Below are 21,186 nucleotides of genomic sequence, written 5' to 3' on the forward strand. Positions count from 1 at the left end.
CGCCTTCCTGTCTCTAATTGCAAAACCTCCGCTAGATCTGCGAATTGGTTCAGCAAACATGTACTGAGTGCTGTTACAGGCTTAGCAAAATGCTAGGCATCGTAGGACTGAAAATAAAGAGGGTACAGTGTCCCTGCTTATTATTTCATTGGGAGAAGGTGAGGCGCGTGCATAAAAGACAATACAAATATAAAACTACACAATGGAAATAGAAGACAAATTAAAAGATTTCTAATCAAGCAGTGCCACCCACCTCCGTTCTGAACTCAGAGAGTAGCCTCATCAGGAAGGCCACCCTGAGTTGGGCTTTGAAGGACGGTTGGAGGTCAGGAAGCACACAGCGATGAAAAAGCGTTCCTGGGAGGAAACACTGGGGTGAAGGGGTGTGAAGTGGGAATGGCGGTGCAGACACTGGTGTGGTTCAAGAATTCATGAATAAGCGTCATTGCAGATAAGATGCAGTTTGGGGTGAGCGTGGGCAGGGCCCCTAATGTGACACCACAGTATTCCTTGAACAGATAATCTCAGGTGTTGGGAAACTGACTGCAGTGCCCACATTCTTCTTAGTAACTGTTTTGACAGCCTTTTGATTTTCCATGCTGTCTGCAAATACAACAAAATAAAACAGCACCTATGATACAATTACTGTCTTTAGGATTATTTTGCATGGGTGGGTAGCCATGGGTTGGTGACCACTGCTTGCCAAGTGGTAGTTGTCACCTTCCCTTGTCTAGTGTTTACATGTTTTTTAAAAGTATTTAAAAATTTTGTTGGAGTTTTACTTGTTTGTTGACAGAGAGGATGGGGATTTGGCTAAAATAAATATCTGCCGTCTTCATCAGGAACAGTCAACCTCCTGAAATGGATGGCATTTTGCTAAACTTATTAAAGGCACACAGTACTGCTTGCTCTTTTCACTGAAGCTAATTATTTCCATTTTTAAAAACCTTCCTGAATGATGAGCTGATACTTTGCTCAGAAGGATAATTAACATTTTTGGAAGGTTGCAAAGCCATGTATGAATGTGCATTAACCTGGAGTACGGCGCCACAGCGCTCAGGATACAAAGCTCACTGCCCAGTGGCAGAGACACACACAGGACCAAGGGAAGAGCCCAGATGGGAAGACAGCAGAGGCAGAGTATATGACACTTCTTTTAGTGCTACTATATGATCCTCACTAGAGCTGATGGGGTAGCGTGACTGTTGTTCAGTAGCTCATCTGGAGTTTTCCTGATAATGGAGTCCAAGGGAGATAAACCATTCCTTAACCAGAGTGGGGCAGCCGCTTCTCCCCCACCCCAAAGTAAAGAATGATTTAAAAAGAGATGTAAGTTACAGTGAAACCCCAGAACAATGACAGGAAGCACTGCATTCCTTCTGAAATGCTGAGTGACTGCATACATCTGATGAATCTCAGAAGGAAACCAAACTGGCTTTTTGCTGATTGTCTTTCTTAGTATAAAATCCTTTTCTTTAGTTAATGTTTTATTTAACTTGCTTGCTGAATGTTTTGCTGATTTGGAATTCATTTTAGGATGATGGTCAAACAGGAAGAAATTGGTTCATTTATTCATTTAGCAAATAGTAGGGGGTGCCAAAAAATGTATACAAGTGGACACTTGGGTCAACGTTGCTCAAGTAGGAGTTCGCCGTCATCAGAAGTGTCTGGATGCTGATGGGAACCACTTTGAGCACCTCTTGAAATTGCAGAAGTCAAACGTGATTTTTGTTATTGGTATATATTGAGTATTACAATTTTCATAGTTTTTTTCCTTTCTTAAAACGTGTATAATTTTTTTGGTACCCTCTGTATTTGTAAAGTCCCTACTATGGGTTAGCTGCTGTTCTACATACATGGGCTACACAGGGGAACAAAAGAGACAGAATTTCTTGCCTGTAATGAGCTTACATTACAGTGCGGAGAGATGGACAAGAAACAAGATACGTAGTATGTTGTATAGTACAAGGTGATCAGCGCTGGGGAGAAAAACAAAGCAGGGGAAGAAAGGACCTGGGGTAGAATTTCAAGAATGGAGGCAAGAAGAGGTTCTAGATAGGAATGGCGGCAGCGAGGTGGTCTTCTTGAGTTCTCCTCCGGAATTTACCACAAATTCAACATCTATAACCCATCAAAGGACTCTCTGCTCAGCACACAGAACAGGTAAGAGACTCATACAAGGATTACTTGAAGGTGGGTAAATCAGGTAAGCAGGGGAAGAGGGAAGGGTGCAGTGTGGAGACACGGCTTACACCCCAGGCTGTGGAGACGCAGGGGCCCCAGGACAGAACAGAGATCACAAGAGCCAGGAGGTGGGCTCTTTCCCTGCGTCCCACAGCTGATCTCTCCTGCCGGAGACAGCAGCACATCCAGCATTTGAGGCAGTAACCTCAGGTGAGACCTCCAGCTGGGCCCTAGGTCAGACAAAGGAAGTAAACACCATAGCTGGGCCCCTCCTCCCCACTCTCCCAATCCTAGCCCCATCCTTCCAGAGACTTAAGCTGGCCACGAACTGAGTAGTGTCAGATTACAGAGGAGCAGTAGTGCTAAGGATCTGGGAGGACCCCTTTTACAGCTGTGACCCAGGGAAGAGGCTGGGAAGATTCCTCTATCCTCAGCCCCCTCCTTTTCTGGCCTGCCTAGGGCAGGGCAATCACAACTGCGGAGACACTCCCAGGGGTCAGCAGTAGGCAGCAGAAGCAGCTCTGGGTTTTCAGCAGCTCAGAAATCTCGTGCCCCCCCTCCCCCCAAACACACACGGAAGAAGTGCCCTAAGACTCAGGAGAACTGGGCACAGGGCTGGCTGTGTTACTCTCAGTGCGCATATGTGCAGGCAAGAGCAGAAACTGCACTGACTTTGTAAAAACTACCATCCAGACCTCATAGCCCCACTCATCTAAATCTGCAGCCCCAACGTCACTCTGGGAACCAGCTGACCGGCTCTGTCTGCACAATACACATAGGACTCTTTGGTACAGCAGAGGACAACCTGGAGATTACTTGGTGGGCTTAAGCCAAGACTGGCGCTGCTTTTTTTGTTTGTTTTGTTTTTGTATTCTTGATATTTTTGCCTGTGTTGAGTGTGGGTTATCAGTTGTTTTTACAAATGAGTGTACTTGGTTTTTTCTTTGTTGTTGTTCTGCTTGGTGATTTGCTTTGTTCTGAAATTGCCCTACACCAGGGCCCAGCCCAAAAGGCACCAGGTTCAACACACCCAGAGGCCAAATCCAGACCAAACCAGAGTACTACCGGGTTTGACCTACAAGTGACACACCCAGAGGGAATTCTCTACAGACACAAGAGCCCATAGAGGCCAAGCCTCACGTGAGCAGTCAACCCTCACGCAGCAGATCATCCACTGTGGGCAGAGCCAGGCCTCACAACTAGTCAGCCCAGGAGACAATCCCACCTACTGACAAGCCAAAAGCAATTAAAGCTCAACTTCAACAACACAATATACACAACACAAAGGTCACCTTTGGAGCACATGCACAGGAGAACAGGGAAGTGGTACAAGTCAAATATAAAGGACACATAAGATAACCCAGCAAAAACCAAGAACCCTAGGGGATTTACCTAATACATCGAAACAAACACAGAGAGTCAACCAGAATGGGGAAACAAAGAAACACGTCCCAAATATAAGAACAAAACAAACCTCCAGAATTGGAACCAAATGAAGTAGAGGTAACCAACCTATCAGAGACAGAGTTCAGAACACTGATGATAAGAATGTTTAAGGAGCTTAGTGACGACATAAAGAAGGATGTAGAAATCATGATAAACAACCAGTTAGAACTAAAGAACACAATAACTGAAATAAAGAAACCACTTGAAGGAATTACCAGCAGGTTAGATGAAGCAGAGGATCGAATCAGTGACTTAGAAGACAAGTTAGCAGAGATCACCCAAGCGGCACAACAAAAAGAAAAAAGAATAAAGAACAATGAAAATGGTTTAAGAGACCTCTGGGATAACATCAAGCACAACAACATGTGCATCATAGGAATACCAGAAAGTGAAGAGAGGCAGCAAGGGATTGAGAACATATTTGAAGTAATAATGTCTGAAAACTTCCCTAACCTGATGAAGGAAATCAATACATAAGCCCGGGAAGTGCAGAGAGTTCCAACCAGGATAAACCCAAACAGGTCCACACCAAGACACATTGTAGTTAAAATGGCAAAGGTTAAAGACAAAGAGAGAATCCTAAAAGCAGCAAGAGAAAGACAGCGGGTTACACACAAGGGAACTCCCATAAGACTATCAATTGACTTTTCTACAGAAACTTTGCAGGCCAGAAGAGAATGTTCTACAACCTAGATTGCTTTATCCAGCAAGGCTATCATTTAAACTTGGAAGGAGAGATAAAGAACTTCCCAGGAAAGAATAAGCTAAAGGAATTCATTACCACCAAGCCAGCACTGCAGGAAATATTAAAAGGACTTCTGTAAATAGAAGAAAGATGAAAACAATCTAACTACAAATTTAAAAATGGCAATAACTATGTACCTATTAATAATCACTTTAAATGTAAATGGATTAAATGCTCCAATCAAGAGACATAGAGTGGCTGAGTGGATAAGAAAGCAAGACCCTTGTATATGCTGTATACAAGAGACTCACCTCAGATCAAAAGACACACACAGGCTGAAAGTGAAGGGTTGGAGTAAGATATTTCATGCAAATTGAAATGAGAAAAAAGCTGGAGTTGCAATACTTATATCTGACAAAATAGACTTTAAAATGAAGAACATATTAAAAGACAAAGATGGGCACTACATAATAATAAAGGGATCGATCCGAGAAGAGGACATAACCCTAGTAAACATCTATGCACCCAACATAGGAGCACCTAAATATATAAAACAGATAGTGACTCACATAAAGACAGAGATCAACAGTAACACTATCATAGTAGGGGACCTCAACACACCTCTGACAACAAGGGACAGGTCTTCCAGACAGAAAATCAACATGGAAACAACAGCCTTAAATGATACATTGGACCACTTGGATTTAATTGATATTTTCAGAGCATTTTACCCCAAAGCTGCAGAATACACATTCTTTTCAAGTGCACATGGAACATTTTCCAAGATAGACCACATGTTAGGCCACAAAACTAGTCTCGATAAATTTAAGAAAATTGAAATCATACCAAGTGTCTTCTCTGACCACAGTGCTATGAAATTAGAAATCAACTACAGGAAAAAAACTGGAAGACACACAAATACAGGGAACCTGAATAACATGTTACTAAATAATGAATTGGTCAACAATGAGATCAAGGAAGAAATGAAAAGATATCTCAAGACAAATGAAAATGAAAACACGACGACCCAAAATCTATGGGATGTCGCGAAAGCAGTCCTAAGAGGGAAATTCATAGCAATGCAGGCCTAGTGAAAGAAACAAGAAAAATCACTAATCAACAGTTTATCCTTACATTTAAGGGATCTGGAAAAAGAACAGCAAAATCAACCCAAAGGGAGTACAAGGAAGGCGACAGTAAAGAGCAGAATGGAAAGAAATAAAATAGAGACCAGAAGAACAATACAAAACAATCCCAGTGCTGGTTTTTCGAGAAGATAAACAAAATCGACAAACCTTTAGCCAGACTCATCAAAAAAAAAAAAAAAAAAAGAAAAGACAGAGAGGACCCAAATTAATAAAATCAGAAATGAAAGAGGAGAAGTGACAACAGACACTGCAGAAATACAAAAAATTTTAAGAAATTACTATGAGCCACTATATGCCAACAAATTCGACAATCTGGAAGAAATGGACAATTTTCTAGAGGCGTACAACCTTGCAAGGCTAACTCAAGAAGAAACGGAAAACCTGAACAGACTGATTACTACCAGGGAAATTGAATCAGTAATCAACAAGCTCCCAAGAAACAAAAGCCCTGGACCAGATGGCTTTACAGGTGAATTTTACAAAACATTAAAAAAATAACTATCACCTATTCTCCTCAAAGTATTCCAAAAAATCCAGAAGGAGGGGAGGTTCCCAAACACTTAAAATTTAAGATCTGAAACCAAAAAACTCCTAGAAGAAAAAATAGGAAGAAAGTTTACAGACATGACCTGGAGTAAGATTTTTACTGCTATATCCCCTCGCGCAAGGGAAGTAAGAGAAAAAATAAACATGTGGGGTTATGTAAAACTAAAAAGTTTTTTTCACAGCAAAGGAAACTATCAAAACAAAAAGGGATTCTACTGAATGGGAGAAGATATTTGCCAATGATATATCTGGTAAGGGGTTAATATCCAAAATTTATAAAAAACTCACTCAACTCCAAAAAAACAAACAACCCAATTAAAAACTGGGCAGAGGACATGAAGAGACATTTTTCTAAAAGAGACATACAGATGGCAAACAGACATATGAAAAAATGTTCAACCTCACTAATCATTAGAGAAATGCAAATAAAAACCACAATTAGATACCACCTTACCCCAGTCAAAATGGCTATCACCAATAAATCAACAAACAAGTGCTGGCGAGGATGTGGAGAAAAGGGAACCCTAGTGCCCTGTTGGTGGGATTGCAGATTGGTGCAGCCACTATGGAAATCAGTATGGAGGTATCTCAAAAAACTGAAAATGGAACTACCTTATGGCCCAGCAATTCCACTCCTAGGTATCTATCCAGAGTAATCCAAAATTCTAATTCGAAAACAGCATTAGGAATAGAGACAGTGGAAATGTAATGGCTGCATGTGATGTCAGAGGGGTAGTAGATTGGGGGAGGGCTGTTATCACTTTGTGAGGGGTATAAATGATAAATGTCTAACTATTACATTGATTTGTACATCTGAAACTAATAAAAAAAAAAAGACATTCAAGCCAGAATTCGGGGTTTGGAGAGTTATGACGATGTTCCAGAATAAGATGACAGGACTGTATTTGAATAAATGTAGATTTTTGTACATGAATAAATGAATAAATGTAAAAAAAAAAAAAAAAAAAGAAAGAAGAGGTTCTACTGGGAAAGTAGCACTTGAGTGAGGACCTGAGTGGAGTGATGGCTGAAGTGCACAGACACTTGGAGGAAGAGGATTCTAGGGAGATGGAGCAGCAAGTTCAAAGGCCCTGAGGCAGGATTTTGGCTCAGGTGATAAGGGAACCAAAGGGACCCTGTGGCCTCAGCAAAGTTAGTGGCAGCAACGGGAGAAAGTGAGGTTGGAGAGGGAACAGAGAGTTATACTGTATAAAGTTGTGTCTGCTTTAGAAGACTTTGCTTTACCCTGAAAGAGATGAGGTCTGTTGGAGAGCTTTGAGTGGCGACGTGACATGCTCTAAGGTTGTAACAGGACCACTCTGGCTTCTGCGTCGAGAGTAGACTGTAGGGGGCGAGGGTAGAAGCTGAGAGACCAGGTCTCTGGCCACGAATAACCCAGGTGAGAGATGAGGGGAGTTTGGGGACAAAGTGTCAGATGAGAAGTGTCCGATTCTGGGAAAATACAGAAGGAAGATACATTTGTTGATGGATTGGATATGAAGGGTGTGGAGTCAAAGGGGACTGCAAGGTGGCCGCCTTGGACCACTGCAAGGACAAATTGTCATTTGCTCTTATGGGGAAGACTGGGGAAGGACTGGGTTTAGGGAGAAGATAAGCAACTCAGGGCTGGAGAGGTTATATTTGAATTGTCTGTTAGACATCCACTGGAGATGCTGGACAGACAGCTGGACACAGAAATGTGGGATTCATGACAGAGATATCTATTCGGGAGTTGTCAGAACACCATGATATTTCTCCACGAAACTATCTGAGGCCAGCAAAGTTTTGAATGAGAGTCAATAGATAAGAGAAGACATAGAAGTTCATTGTTTTCTTCATTCTTGGTTCAAAGTCATTGCAACATTCTTTTCAAGACGTAAAATTCTATACAGCATTTCCTACAAAAATCACTACTTTGACACAATATTTAATGTAAAAGAGTTCGCAAAGGTCACATTTCCTTTCTCCTAGATAGATTATAATGGTGCATTTTTTTGTTAAATTCTGCTGTTCTCATTCAAGAAAAAAATTATTGATCCCACAAAGCCCGTGACTTCGATATTTTCACTTCTACTTTTAAATGATTGGCTCCCTCTCCTGTCTGGTGACATGTAGACATAAAGGCTTAATTTAATGGGCAATATGGCGCTCCAAATGTTCCTGCCTCAGACTGAGTACTAGATAACTAGCTTCTGAGAAAGAAGAGAGGCCTGGAAGCTAGAAGACCAATCAATAGTTCCCTATTTTGTTATATTTTAATCCACCCAAAGAAATAAAACATGCAAACTCACAATACCGAGTAGTAAGTATTCAGGCAGTAGACAATTAGTTATTGATTTTTTCCTCCATTTTCTAGAGGAGCAACGGGATTTTTATCAGAAGTCTCAGCTCTGTCCTGTCTGAAACAACTATGTCAGGAAAAGGAAAGAGAACAAGGAGAGTGTATCCTGACCTTTTGAGCTAATGGCCTAGTTTAAATACAACAATCCACACGCAACATTTACATTAAATTCAAACTTCATCTAAATATCAAATTCTATTTCTTTCATGCCTTATAGTGTACTGTATGTATAACAAATAGTTGCATTTATCAGACACAGATTGGAAAGCTGGTTTCCCTGGCAATGAATACGTGGCTGCAGACCTGCGAAAACTTCAGTTTTTATTAGAGGATATTATGGGTACTATGAAATGGCAGGAGGAAAAATGGCTGCTTCCCAGATCACAAAGGGTTTAGTCCACCACGCTCAGGAATCGGAATAGCAAACATGGACCCACGTAGCTATGTAAAATTTGTGTATGATATTTGGGTCCACACCTGGTAGTCCAACTGCCTCAGGAATGGAAATCTCTTGCCCCTTTGTCCACTCTCACCTGCTTTCCCCAGATCCCCAGAGGCCATATAACCTGAACGTTTGCCATGGGGGTGGTCCAGCTCCCTGCTGTCTGGCCTCCATTGATATCTATCACCTGCCGGCAGGCTTGCCAGGCTTCTTGCTGCACTGACTGACCAACGACCCTTCTGGAATGATCGCTTGCATCCCAGATGCCTACAGTAGCCGATGGTCTGTGGGGAGGCTTGTGCCTCTCCCCAGGCAGGTCCCTGCAGCTCATCCGTTCTCCAGGCCTCCATCAGCCTTGGCCTGGGCATCTTGCTACATACAGAAGGAGGAACCAGGAGGCCTCTGGCCTGGGCTCCCACCACTGACTCTGTCGCAGGCACTGAGGCCCCTTGATGGCCTTGAATCCACTGGCTGCCTTCCAGCTCCCCATCCAGGGAACTATCTGCAGAGGCTGCTCCATCGACATGGATGCTCTTCCCCCAGGTAGTCACATGGCCCACTCTCACCTCCTTCGGGTCGATGCTCAAATGCTACCTTCCCAACAACTCCTATCTTGACCTTGACCTCCACTGACAATCACAGTGCCTTATGCTAAGTGAGAGAGGCCAGACACAAAAGCTCACATATTATGATTTCGTGTATATGAAACTTCCTGAACAGGAAAATCCATAGAAACAGAACACACACTGGTAGCTGCCAGAGGCTGGGAGGAGGGAGAAATGGGGTGACTCTGTAATGGTACAGGATTTCCCTTCCGGTGATGAAAAGGTTTTGGAACTCTATATAGGTGGTGGTTGTACAATATTGTGAAAATACTAAATGCCACTGAAATAATACACTTGGTTAATTTTATGTTACGTGAATTTCACCTCAATTAAAAAAAATGGGCAACCTCACCAATTACAGTTGCCTTTACCCAGGGCCATTTCTCCCCATGGAACGTTTCTAACACACAATGGGATTCATGTGTGCATTTTCTTTATTGTACTCTCCCCTCTCCCAAGTATTAACTCTGTAATGGCAAGCCCCCCTGCCTGCTTTGCTCGTGGATGTAATCTTTGGGCCTGGAACAGGCCTAGAACAAGGTAGGTCATAGATACATATCTGTTAAATAAATAGATGAATGTGTGACCTCTTTAATATTCATCGATATAAGGTCCTCCCTCTTTCTTGAACATCAAATTAAAGGGAGACAATTCTCTAAAAAACAGGATGCAACAGCCAGTATAGTCTCATCTAAAATAAATCTAAACATTGAGAGGGCAGAGAAGTGGGGTGCATCCCATTACAATCCCAGTGCTCCAGTGCTGAGCACCACGGTCATCTTTAATTTGCAAGGATTAGAAATGGCAACAAACACTGCATTTTTCTCTGAATTTTACAAGACAAATCAGGACCTTGGATTTAAACTAGGAGAACTGGAGAAAATGGGGCCTCTGATAAGTGCACTATTGCTGCATGCACCTACGTTCTGCGAGTCCATTCCAAAACACGCACCCCGCCGGGAAACATTCGCATGTAACAACGGGGACGCTGTGACTCAGGGAGCACATACCTATGAGCTCCTTATTCCGGACGTCCAGGGCCATGTTGCGGAGCGCGGTGGCCACGGCGCACACCACGCGGTCGTTGTCTATTCGGAGCAGCTCCACGAGGATGGGCAGACCTTTCTCCTTCCGGACCGCCGCTCGGATGTACACTGACCACTGCGAAAGGCCAAAGGCACAGACATTAGAAACGGAGGCGGAAAACCCTATACGCAAGCAGCACGTGCAGGTTTTCAGATGGCTGTTTACAGGTGCCCAAAAGGTTGAATTATCAAGACCTAGTTGGAGAATGGGTTGAGTAGGTTAGACATGTATTTGCATGTTTTAACGGTTTTTGTTTGTTTGTTTTTTGCTTTCAACATATGATAAAGGTGTAGGGTTAATCAGTCAACCGATCTTTGCTTCTCTGATGCCAGCATTTTCAGCCCTTGAATGGGGAAGCATTTCGTAGCCGTTTGCATGATGTGCATACTGGATGTTTTAAGAGGGGAAGGTTTGGGACAGGAAGGGCTGGCTACTGACATTAAGAGGAATAAAAAAATGAACCCTGGAAAATATAGAGAATGATACAAAGTTGAGTGTGGGTGATTTTTTTTTTTTTTTTTAAAGATTGGAATTTGGAGGTGGGGCATAGAGATGCGTTGCTACACATACTGTCCAGCAAGTTGTTTGCTGAATAATAAAGAAGAAATAATTCTTTATTTATCAGAAAAAGGTAGGGGTGAGGAGAGGTAAATATGACATTGAAAATCAAGAGTAAAAATTGTAAATAAAAAAAAAACCTGTTAAGATCAAAATGTATTGTGTCTAGGACCATTATTCAATGTCTGACGTGTAAAATAAGATACAGAATTTGTTTTGGGTGGTTGGTGGCCTTAATGGAACACACCTAATCTTACAATTGAAATATACCTGCAAAATCAGAATGATAAAGCATTCCAATTCACTTAATAGAATGCAGGTAGGCCCAGATTCTTCAGACATTTGCATATATACTTCATACTCTTGTACGGTGTTCCAGAGAAGAGCGTGTGCTATAAAAATCAACCAATATAAGGGTTTAATCTGTCGCAATTTCATTTACAATCTAAGAAAATGACATTGAGGACAGGAAGTTTTGGATTCTGTGACAGAGTTCTCCTGGGGACCACCAAAAGTGGAGCAAAGTCCCCACCCCTCCCCCGCCAGGCCCCTCCATCCCCTTCCCCATTGGGGCAGACACCCCAGAGCTGGCTCTCACCTGTGGCAGGCAGGGAGCCCCCTCTGGCAGTGAACGTAGGGCATACGCCATGCCTGCCACATCCTCAGCCCAGCCCTGCATGAAATATGAGATTAAAAAAACACACAACTTCATCCCATCCTACGTCAGAAGTCACATTCACATAGTTTCTTATCACCATCAGCTCATACTATAAGCTCTTCTCCTGCCCTCACTCTGTGCCCCCAGCTCCAGGAAGTCTGATGGGGTGGGGGGCAGATAGAACTCACTAACGCATCTCTTGACTGCAATGAACTGTTGCACAGCCTTGCTCTCAGGGAGCAAAGGAACGGATGTCCAGGAAGTCTTAGACATGGAACAACATGGGGTTTGGATGCTGCTTTTTGGAACTTGGACGTGTGGATGTGGTGTCCCTTCCCAGGGAGGGAAGTACTCTGTGAAAACAATACAAAACCTCCTTTGTATCCACTGGAAATCGCGTTTGCAATTTGACATGCTGAAACACGATTTTTATCTACCTCCTCCACTGTTTATAAACCTCTGGTCTCCAGGGCCCAGAAAAGATGGGAAACCAGAGCTCATGCAGCCCCTTCTGTGTTGGGGGCTTCCCTAAACTAAGGAGGGAAGCTAGAGAAAAGAACTGAAATCAGAGGGTGGGGTCAATGTGTAAAAGTTGTGAGATGAACATCAACAATCGATGTTTGCACTGGGGAGATATTCTGGACCTTTTGAGACCATAGGGAATGTTCTTGGGAACGCAGGCAGGCTGATGCATGGGCTCTAATGATGACCTCTGTCCCAGTACCACCTCATTCCAGTCCAGGGTGTAGGTTTGTACATTAGTGATCTCTTCTAATTCCTCAAACCCCTGGGAGGTGGTGCTAGTATTCTTATTTTGTAGATGAGGGAATTTAGACACAAAATTGTTAAGAACCTGCCCACAGGGGTCAGCTGTGCCCCTGAACCCCTGGTCCTGTTATTCAAAGTCCGTTTCTCTTTATGATGCTGACAGCATCCCTTCCTCTGCCATCATTTCATTCTCTCTCCCCTAATCCTTTGAGCTCAGTCTCCCAGCCATTGCTTTTCCCTCCCTTCCATTCTTCCAAATGTCGACAGAGGAGAAGCCTGGCCATATCTGAGGTGAGCCAAAAAGGGATGGCTATGACTTTATCTTCTCAGAAGTCCAGCTGTTATACCCCTCCCATGTTGGATGGAAGGGTGATTTGGTATTTGGAAAACAATGAGAATCCTTCAGCTTTGCTGGGAAGTGGTTTGAGAGGAAGTAAAAAATGGCAATATATGGCCCAAATGCATATGCATTATAGATACACCTTTTTCATATGAGAAAATGGTCAACAGTGGTATGTTCTGTCTATGTGAAAAGGGATAACAGACTACAAATTTGATCCGATATTACTGCTATTGCTGCATGGAAAATAACTTTCATTTTGAAACTTAGTTGTGTATGTGTTTGTACGTGTATGGAAAATTCCCAATCTTAGCTTAGTGTACGAAAACTCAGAATAAATTATTTACGTTTCACTCAAAAGCTTTTGCCCATTTCCATAAGTTTTCTTGACGTGCAAAGGATATGTGATTGTGATGCTTTTTAAGGAGCAGCCGACAAGTCAACCAGTCTTGGAGTAGGTCATGTGTATCCAATGTGTAATCCAACAAGAAGGAGGAAAAGCCAGCGTAGAGGTGGAAAGGAGAAAGGCATCGTAGAGAGACAGTCACTTGGATGATGATGACAGATGTTGCCCAGGTGTGCTCAACACAGAAACATGAGACTCCTACCGTTTTCCCGAAAGAGACATGAATTGCCTTGGAAGCACAGCAGCCTGTGGTGGTTGGAGAGGTGTGTGGGTTGCCAAGAGTTTTGTAATCAGAAGTGGGAGTGTCACTGGCATTAAAACAGAGGAACACGAGAGAAAAGTGTGCCATAACTCACTGAGGTTGAGGTGGAAATCTTCGGACGGAACTTGACATCTGCAAACAGAATGAGCACTATGCACCGAGCATGGCAGACTGCAGGGAAGGCACAGATCAGGCAAGGACCAGGATGCCTTTGAGAAGAACGGTCCATGTGCCCCAGAGAGGATGCCTGATGGTTCAAGAGGAGGAGAAGGAAGAGAAAGAAGAGGAGCAGAAAGGGGCGGGGGAGGATGACAGAGAGGGAGGCGGAGGAGCTGGTCCAGGAGGAAATAGCACAGTCATATGCTATTTCCCTAGTCATATCTCTCCAAATTGTTCCTGGGGAGATGCTGTCCCATTGCAGGTGTTGGAAGACTGATGAGCATTCAATCAAAATGATCTCAGCTGACAGAAACCGAACACTTAAGCCAAGTGCCAGGCCCAGTTCTATTTTTTGATATGTAGTAACTAATTTAATCCTCATCTCAACCCTATGCATAAATACTAGTGTCACTAGTGTCACTCCCGTTTTACAGATGAGAAGAGGGAGGCACAGCAAGGTCCCATGGCCTACACATGCTTGCCCAGACCTTGAATCTAGGGAACACTGCCCCAGAGTTGGTGTGCTCGACCCTCAATTCTCTTCCGCATCTAAGAGAGACGGTATAAGATATACCTATCTGCAAGCATAGTGATATAATCCCTTACAGTCACCAATTAACCTTGGCCTAATAATTCACATTATTATGTTAGTATTCCAGTTACCCATCTGGCTCGCCTCTAAATGCCTGAGTTAAAGACCCTTTGTGTACTGTCAGTAGAGCTCCTGGACATTTCCATCTAGCCTGGAGAACAACTTGCCCTGGTTTAGCAGACCTGACAAGATAAGGAAAGGATCGCTTTTACTCGTATTTGCATGTGAAGGGACAGCAATTCGAAATAGTAAATGCTGTTCCTTCTCCTCCTCCTGACCCATGGCTCTTCCTGGGAAGTGGCTCCACTGTTATCTAGTCCAACAAGGCGTTGTCGGAATGGGACAGAGAACAATGCTGCAAACATTTAGTGTTTAAGGCTGGAGAGCGCAGATGCAGGTGAAAGATGGGATATGTTTGAAAGGAGATGAGAATGGCAGAAAATCTGCCTTCTCCCCAGAGTCAGCAGAGAGCTTCTGAGCTGGAGAGAGAAAGGATCCGGGTGGAGAGGAAGCAGGAGGTGTGAGCATCCCGGGAGACTGCCACCGGAAGTGTCGTGGACAAGATCTCCTCTGTGTGAGGCTGCTGATGAAATCTCCCTTGAAGATGGAAGAGCGGAGAGTCAGCAGAAGCTCTGCTGTCCGTCCTGGACCTCAGCAGTGTACACCACGCCCCTACCCCATCATGGAGTGAGGACAGCCCAGGAGGAATGGCAATATGCTTGCAGGGTGGGCGAGGACTCCTGCAGCCCCCGTGTGGCACAGGGGAGCCCCTGAGCATTTCTGTGGTCTTGAGTGGGTAGGCTAAGTTGGCTGGGGAGGGAAGGCTGCAGAGGGGTTAGCTGGCCAGGAGGCGGGGGATGTATCAGAATGGCGGGAGTGGACAGTGCCTGCCTGAGTTAAGGAGAGGACATGGCGGCATCTCAGGGGAGATCGATTGTGGGGAGAAGCAGGTGTGGGCCTGGAGGGTACCTTGGACCAGAGACAGTCCAGTCACCAATCATCACACCCCAGCTGATAACCCAACAGGACAAGGAGGCCAGAGAAGATTCCATGGATGCCCAATCCTACCCCCTGCAGGGATATGCCTGGAGACTCCCCAAGTTTAGTATCAACTGCAGGGGGCAGGAGAGGATGAAAACTGACAAGCATAAATGCAGCCAAGGTTTAAGCCTGAGGGACTGGGAAACAGCTGAATTTGATGGAGTTTACCTAGAGATGTCTAGATTAAATGTTTTTTTCTTTTTTTTGCATGAGGCAAATTGCAATGAAACTAAATTGCATTACACCAAACAAAGTTACTTGCATAAGAGCTGGTTCCAATAATGTTCCTTGTTCCTTGATGGTTTGGTGATAAAGTGAAGTCAGTAACTTTTTAACCCTTTGAACCCAGCTACCTCATTCTAATGTGGATTCCCAGGAGCTTGACTTTTAAAAATCCCGGCACAGCCTTATATGGGATTAATAGCTATACTATTTCCAAAAATTTCTCCCCTTCTTAAACTAAGGTGACTCTGTGAAGACTGATTTATGTTCCTAAAAGATTAACACTGTAATTTAACTAGCTTTTCCCTCTTGAAATCCTAGCAATTTGCTAAATAACTAAGACAGTTACGTACCCCCCAACTCTCAGGCTGTGTCAAGGTTAAGTGATTTTTGATGAAAAAACATGCCTTTAAACACGAACCTTTCTGAACACAGAAAATGTTTTTACAAATGTTGTAATACAGGTGCCACCCTTGCTATCAGCACTGACAGTGGTCTTAGGACAAGAAATCACTACCACGTGTGATTAGGGCCAATGAGTGGGTTTGGCCCCAGATCTTCTCCTGCTCCTTCTCCCTGGGTCGGGCCCTGTGTCAAGCTGGTCATCACGTCCAGCTGAGCGTAGTGTCTCCAAGAGCGTTCTGAGTGGGCAGAGGCCTCAGACAACCTCTGTGTTTATTCTGGCCCAATAGCTAACCCACTCGGCATCACGCTTCATGCCCCGTTTTTATCATAGTCTGTCCGCATTCTGTCTCTTTGTATTTATACCTCATGCTTTGCATCACACCATTAATTAGACCAGAGACAATTCTCTTTGTCTTAGATGTCCCATCATGATTTTTGCTGTCATTGGTTGCAGTCCACTAATCGGCCCTCATCCCTTTGTATGTGACACACTGACTGCTAAGCTACGCCAAACTCAGTGTCCTTCTCAAGGCTATTGATCCTGTCGCTAGAGACAAGTCTCAAATTTCCCAGTTCTCTTATGTTTTATTCATTTGGGCCACATGGCAGGAGATTCTGTTCCCGTCTTCACATCTATGTTGCTATCATGTTAGCTCATTAAATATTAAGTATCTCTTTAGTCTATCATATTTTAAAAATAAATGGGGAAATAATAGAGTCTTTGAGGATAGTCATATTTTAAGGGGGAAATTGATGAATCAAAGATATCTAAAATGTTTGGGTCATAGCCAGTCCAGATATATTTCTATGGTTCAAACCTTGGGTTTTCACAAAGTTCAATTACAATGGAAATAATCCATAAATGGGAGTTGAAAGAACATTCATTCACATTTTGGAGATCTCCAACCTACTATATCTAATTGTTTTAATATTCTATGACAAAAAAAAAATCATTGTACTGTAAATGAGAAAAAGGTAACGGAAATCTAGGCTGGCAATGAAAATCATCTATCACTTTGCTTCTGTCACAATGCTATTATGTTTTTCTGATGCTCATACACCAAGTAATAAGTGTTTTAAAGTTTAAGAAGTATTTAGGGCCGTTACGAAGATTTAGTTTGCTAGTCAATTTGTCACACAGAAAAAGAGTGTGCACGATCTCTCCATAAAGAGAAGTTATTGTTTCAGATGATGAAGTTTATAAAAAGCTGTCTCTATGCAAAATTCTGGTGTTTTACCTTCACATTTCTGCTTTTGTTTGGGTCATAAAAAGTTAAGGACACTAGAAAAAAGCCACTAAATTTCAATAGTTGCTATAAAAACACATCCTGGGAACTCTAGATTTCAGATGGTGACACTGCCCTTATGGAGCCCGATGCTGTTGTGTATCCTACATCAGTTTTTTCATTATTCAAGGTTTTTTCCTTGTCCTTTTAAAGTAAGGATTTCTTTGTTTGGTTTTTGTACAAGTTGTTATAAATCCGTTAAAAATTATAACAATTTATCAGTGTTCGGCTTAATGAAGATCTTCTCAGATCATCCCTGTGGGTTGTCTGTCTTCCCTTCCCATATATTCCCTTACCATTTAATATGGTAAATTAACAAATTATACAAGACATGACGATAATGTGATTGGCTTTCATGCATGCTTGTGTACTTGTATTTCAATAAGGAAATTCATATTTAAATATATGTATTTATAACGACACACGATTATTCCTTTGTGTCCCTTGCTCTGCCTGAAGACCCTCCCATGTATTTAGAGTTACTAGGAAGGCAAGTGCTTCTTGTAATAAGGTTGACATTCTGGGAGTCAAAATTCTACTTTAACCACCGGGATGGAAATCTTTCTAAAATGCTTTCAGTTATTAGAATATATGGAACAGCCAAGACATTGGATGGGCTCTGACAGTTTTTCTTTCTTACAGCCTCCTATGTACTTTGTCTAATTCTTCTGTCTTCTCTCTTTACCATCAGAGGATTTCATCTCCCTTCTTACGGCAGATCTGTATGCCTGCTTATAAGAAGCACTCCTTACATTTTTTAATATATTGCTTGAAATCTGATATGGACTGGGAAATCCAATGGTCATAATTGTTAAACTGTCCAAAATACAGTTTTTGTGATATTGACTTCATCTGCTCCAGACCCTTCTGCCTCTTTTTTAGTAGACTCTATTAGTAACTGAAAAAACTACCAGGTACGTGTCCTCTGAATATGTGGGAATAAGTCTCACACTGCAGATAACTGTGCTGAACTAATGGGCAGGTTTATGCACTGAAATCAGTCAGTAAGATGTTACTGCCAGGAGATATTGATAATTTTTATTATACTTTTATCATTCTTATTTTATAATCAAAAGTAGGAGAGAATTTTTAAATATCAAAATAGTATAAAAAGTTTAATTTTATCATGTTCTCACTCCAGACACCTAAAGACCTGGACATACCTTGGCAGCTCTCCCAGCTGACCTGGTTACGTCTGAGACAGAGCCTGGTAATTTAAACAGGAAGTTCAACACTGCAGGAACTGTGGGAATGGGAAATGCTATCAAAATCTGCAGCCTGGAAAGCACTGATGAGTCTGGAAACTGAAAAGAAAACAATTCTCCCACAACTCCTTTCTATCAATTTTATATCATATTGATTACATGTTGACCTCTGAATCAAACAGCCAAATAAAGAATCATAAAACGTGACCGTCTAAAGATGGCCTGGTCATTATATGTGTTATTAACTGCTTAGTGACTGATAGATGTTCATAAATATGAAAGACTGGTTTTCACAAGAAAGACACGTAGATATAGATGCTAGTCGTAAATGCTTCTGTTTGAACACTTTTGCTCAGCCAAGCACAGGACTGAACAACGGGGCACAAAGACATAAGTGGGACTTGGCTTCTACCGTTAAAGGGTTTACAGACCAGATTCATTTTTAGAAGACATTCTTAGTAGCTCACTGAGGACTCGTATAAATAAATGAATAATTGATTTAAATTTACACTGACACTGATTTACAGTGTCATTTACAGTGACACTGATTTAAAATTTTGGCGTTTAGATGTGATGGCACAGTTCTTAGTACATGTCTTTTTCCCCCCCATGACTGTTTTTAAGATTTTCTCTTTACCACTGACTTTGAGAAATTTGATTATGATGTACCTTGGTATAGTTTCTTCATGTTTCTTGCGCTTGGGGTCCCTTGAGCTGCTTGGATCTGTGAGTTTAAATTTTTCAACCTTTATTTTTTCAACATTTTTTTTCTGTTTTCTTCCTCCTTTCTTTCTCCTTTGGTTTGGGGTCAGTAATTACACATATATCAGGCCACTGAGCATTTGTTTTCTTTTTTATCTGTGTTTCACTTTATAATTTCCACTGCTATCTTCCAGTTCACTAATCTTTGCTTCTGCAATGTCCAATACTCTGTTAATCCCATTTTTCCATGTATTTTGTTTTGCTTTAAATGTTGTACTTTAACTCTAGAAGCTTTATTTGGATCTTTAATATGTTTTCCATGGTTCTAATTAACTTTGTGAATATGTGGAATATAGAGTTTAACTTGTAAAGCCAAGGTTGTAGTCTTACATTTAAAACCCTCTACAGCTCAAAGATATGTCTCCATTTTGAAATGGTTGTAAGAACCTAAGTATTTCTCAAAGAAAATAATAATTCACTAAAAGTAATATTTTAAGAGGGCACACTTGATTCGCTACCATCTAGATGCTTTGTGCCTCAGGTCAGGCTAAGGCCTGCAGGCCAGAGCCCACCTTCCTATGTCCATCTAGTCAGTCCTCCGAGGCAGGGGAGCTGGGTGGGGACTTGCAGTGTCTAAGTGTTCTTGGCTGTGTATAATGACAACCCCTTGGCCAATGACATTCCATCTTTGCATCCAGTGTTGTGACTGATCTCCATGAGGTGACAGGAAGCAGCCACAATCTTCTCTGTTAAAGACGAGACATCTGAGACATAATGAGGTGCTATAATTTGCCCAGGGTCACAAAGCTCAAAAGAGGCAGAGGCTAGGTTTGAATTGTGATTTGCGTCAAAGCCGCCTACATTTAGAGGGAGAGAAGATCTAAGGGTTAGTGCAAGGAAGTGATTTCCATTATTATCTCTTTCCTACTCATGCGAGGCTGTACTCTAGAGTTCTGCCTGGCATGACTCTGCTCTCCCTAGTTGGAAGCAAGCGGCAACTTCCCTTCAAGCTTCGCCCAACCTGAATTCTTTCAGTATAGCATTAAGGTGCCTATGAGCAGGGGAGAAAAGGGGCAATATGCACATTCTTAAGACTCTCAAAAGAAGGGGTGGGCCTTCCATGCGTCAGTAGGCAGCTCCTGGGAAGTATTGTCAGGGACTGGGCCCCAAGAGCTGGGGTGTCACATCAGAGAAAGAAGGCAGTGCTGCAGCTGAGACTGTCTCAATGGAAACAAAGGATGGGAGAGAGGGGGAGGGGGGGGGAGAGAGAGAGAGAGAGAGAGAGAGAGAGAGAGAGAACGAACAAGAAGGCCCATACTGGAAGGTATAATAGGAAGGGAGGGTGTAGTTGCATGACAATGCTGAGGCCTGTTGGTGTGACACCGATGGTATCGAGCTTCTGAGAATTATCTGTAGCTATGTGCCTATATTAACATCGTTTTATAGAAATGAATATTAAAGGAAAGAGTGATTATGTCTATCCCAAGGCTTTGATATTAAATAAACAGGAAATGGATGGCAGAGGTCCAACTTCCTCCGGTGATGTTTTCCCCATATGCTCTCCATCATCTAAGAGGTTACACTTTTTATGCCATAAGGCAAGTTAGCTTAATGACCAGAGTCAAGAATTCTTTCGGACGGTGAATCCCTTTCTACCCAAAATGAGGGTCATGAAGGTTTCCATGAAAACCAATCAGGAACAGCATGTGTTTATAAGGACTCAGACAAAAATACCTTCTGATCTCCTTCTCAATCATATATTTGCTTTACTTATTTAGTTTTGCCACAGACAACTAGCAATACTAGTCTCTGTAGGGCCATAATTTAAAAATGCAAGAAATTCTCTTCCTCTGGGGACAGAACCAGCTACAACACTGTAAGGATTCACATGAGTTTTTATTCAAGGTGTTGGGTGTTAGCTCCCTGAGTAGCCAATGGCAGTGCTTTGGAAAGCATCAGCATGTCCCAGTCTCCCCTGAAAACAAAGTAACTCAGCTACACGACTGGAATGGAAAGCACATCACAGCGCCTATACTTACATCTACCCAACTGTGTTTTGTAGGGATCCTCAAGGACCCCTGAACCCTTAAAACAATTGT

The 21,186-nt window shown here is 42.5% G+C and overlaps 1 protein-coding gene across 5 annotated transcripts in view; it reads right to left on the reverse strand.

The window, feature by feature from the left end:
• The window catches only part of CTNND2 (catenin delta 2), an 831,455-nt gene that overhangs the window by 91,034 nt on the left and 719,235 nt on the right, over nt 1-21,186 (reverse strand). For 3 of the 5 annotated variants that reach the window (XM_074329071.2, XM_088796433.1, XM_088796436.1), the window contains 2 exons: nt 11,640-11,714; nt 10,408-10,558 (listed from right to left, as the gene is read on the reverse strand). In XM_074329071.2, coding sequence (XP_074185172.2) covers nt 10,408-10,558; nt 11,640-11,714 — 226 coding nt within the window. The remainder of the gene's footprint in view (nt 1-10,407; nt 10,559-11,639; nt 11,715-21,186) is intronic. The other 2 variants (XM_074329072.2, XM_088796434.1) reach the window with 1 other exon arrangement.

Source organism: Rhinolophus sinicus, chromosome 3, assembly GCF_057876585.1.
Source record: "Rhinolophus sinicus isolate RSI-liver-muscle chromosome 3, RSI-T2T, whole genome shotgun sequence".
In the NCBI taxonomy this organism is placed as follows: Eukaryota; Metazoa; Chordata; class Mammalia; order Chiroptera; family Rhinolophidae; genus Rhinolophus; species Rhinolophus sinicus.